This window comes from Penaeus japonicus, unplaced genomic scaffold (genome assembly GCF_977035675.1).
Source record: "Penaeus japonicus unplaced genomic scaffold, GWHDUDI00000001_assembly GWHDUDI00000024, whole genome shotgun sequence".
Taxonomy (NCBI): Eukaryota; Metazoa; Arthropoda; class Malacostraca; order Decapoda; family Penaeidae; genus Penaeus; species Penaeus japonicus.
In genome coordinates, this window is record NW_028234426.1 from 25,074,866 (window position 1) to 25,077,365 (window position 2,500).

General features: G+C 39.5%; 1 protein-coding gene across 1 annotated transcript in view; it reads right to left on the reverse strand.

Moving 5' to 3' along the window:
- Nucleotides 1–770: 770 nt before the first annotated feature.
- Nucleotides 771–2,500, reverse strand: part of LOC122266222 (zinc finger matrin-type protein 2) — a 6,147-nt gene continuing 4,417 nt past the window's right edge. Inside the window, exons 5-6 of the mRNA XM_043035846.2 lie at nucleotides 1,404–1,549; nucleotides 771–1,174 (exon numbers count right to left, since the gene is read on the reverse strand). Coding sequence (XP_042891780.2) covers nucleotides 1,022–1,174; nucleotides 1,404–1,549 — 299 coding nt within the window. The 3' untranslated portion in view covers nucleotides 771–1,021. The remainder of the gene's footprint in view (nucleotides 1,175–1,403; nucleotides 1,550–2,500) is intronic.

Genomic DNA, 2,500 nt, shown 5'->3' on the forward strand with positions numbered 1-2,500 from the left:
ATGATCTACAATGACTTGAAGTGCAAGGATGTAATGTTGATTTGCATTGTTCCCATCCCTTGTGCCTGAGCAGATGGGTTCTTATGTGTAGGAGGACAATATGAAGCACCTTGCATGAAAAAAATTTTCCCCAGTGTGGTTGTACCCTATCATGATCTCTGTTAATTTGGCCATCTACTGAGTAAATGAAAGTCTCGTGGCGAGAGCTTGGCATCCACTTTTGTCAGGGATCAGTAAGTTTTTTGTCCTCCCATAAAACTGCAATATTTCTATCAAAGTGGGTATAAAGAATTTAATGAACTGATATGGACCCTATAATACAATTTTAGTCCACTACAACTTTGATGAATCTGTCAGATGGCACATTGAAGTTTCACAATATAGTAAAACACAAATAAATGAGAAACACAAATGTGCATAGTATTATAATGAGTTAACCTACTCACAATGGGGGCATTCCAGCCTTGCATGTTACAATGCCGGGGCTCTCGAACACATAGGCCTAATTCAGTTAAATAAACGACGCCGTACGGCGTCACCCAGCGAACGGGCCTAGAATGCACGGTACCATAGTGTACCACCCGTCCAGAGAGGGTTAATGAAAGTGAGAAATCAAAGTTGTGATATACCATGTGAAGCTCCCTTGTATTGAAAAAAAAGTTCCCATACTGGGATCCAAACAAGCAAATCTATCGCTATCTGCAATAAGTTAAGTAGCAGTAAAATATACACATACTTTTTAAAGATTGAGGAAAATTAACACTGAGGTCCACTCATAAAAAGATATTTATTTCTATAAAATAAAACAAGGAGGAAAATTTTTATTATGACAATACTTATCCTCTGCTTTCATATCAGGATTATGACTTTTCCAAGAAGTTATATAATTGCATAAGTTTGTAAAGTACATCGGAAATAACAGAAATCTCACCTTACAATAAAATTAGGTTAATATTGTATATTAACTTCAGAGCAATTATAAACAGCACTCCAATATTGAAAATATATGTGAAATATAATATCATTTCTTGAAAGATGAAAAAGAGGAAAAACCCATTATTTTTGCCATTTCTGGGTCCATGCCACTTGATCCCTGGTCTTCATCTATAGAGGAATCTGCCTTACGTTTCCGTTCCTTGCGTTTCTCTCGCCGATATTCTTTAAGCTTTTCTTCCTACAGGAAAGAAATTTCAAGAAATTAAATACAATAATACATGCAAATGCTAAAAAACACATCTATACTTGACTGTTTGTATATAAATATTTACTGTGTATTTTTATATTCTATACTATTGAACTTTAAAACCTCTCTAACAATTAGAGAATACAGTTCATAAATGCAATATAAATAAACATTCATTATGAATTACAAATACCATCACTTATAAGCCAAAGATCTCTACCTCTTCCTTTAATTCCTGCATTCTCTGTTCTACATCATAGTCTTTCTTCTTTTCCTCTAGTTTTTTCTTATTCAGATCAAAACGTTTCTTCACTTGGTCCAGAGAGGATCGTTCAACTCTCATTGACATTCCCAGGTTTCTTTGATCTGCAATAACAATAAAATATAACAATGAAAAATTCTGGATAATGTTTCGTTATCATAATTCTGCTAGTGGCTGATCTTACTATCACCCGTTTAAAACAATTTGTCAGCCTTGCCTTGCTGCTCAACTGCAAAAAGCATGAAAATTTCAGCTGTCATCAAGGCCAATTTTGATCTTTGATGTTTGATCTCAAATTTACACATCAACAAGTTTATGTCTCATGCTATGTTTCATAACCATTGAACAAAAAGTTAATACTGTTAAGGAAAATGGAAGAAAGAAGGGGTGAAGGGTGAGGGGAAGAGGGAGGGAGGGAGGGAAAGAGGGGGAGAGAGAGGGGGATAGAGAGGGGGGGAGAGAGGGGGGAAAGAGAGAGAGAGAGAGAGGGAAAGAGAGAGGGGGGAGGGAGGGAGAGGAGAGGAGGAGAGAGGGGGAGAGAGAAGGGAGGGAGAGAGAGAGAGAGAGAGAGAGAGAGAGAGAGAGAGAGAGAGAGAGAGAGAGAGAGAGAGAGAGAGAGAGAGAGAGAGAGAGAGGAGAGAGAGGGAGAGAGAGGAGAGAGAGAGAGAGAGAGAGGAGAGAGAGAGAGAGAGGAAAGAGGAGAGAGAGAGAGAGAGAGAGAGAGAGAGAGAGAGAGAGGAGAGAGAGAGAGAGAGGAGAGAGAGAGAGAGAAAGAGAGAAAGAGAGAAAGAGAGAGAGAGGGAGAGAAGGAGGGAGAGAGGGAGAGAGGGACAGAGGGAGGGAGAGAGGGAGAGAGGGAGAGAGGGAGAGAGGGAGAGAGGGAGGGAGAGAGGGAGAGAGGGAGAGAGGGAGGGAGGGCAGGAGGGAGGGAGGGAGGGAGAGAGAACATTTCTGAGTTAGCACAGATTGAATGTCAAAAGTCTATATGTTTAACAGAATTTCCTTGGGCTTTAGGGATTAATTTCCATAGTATGACCAAAACAGGTCTTGTACAA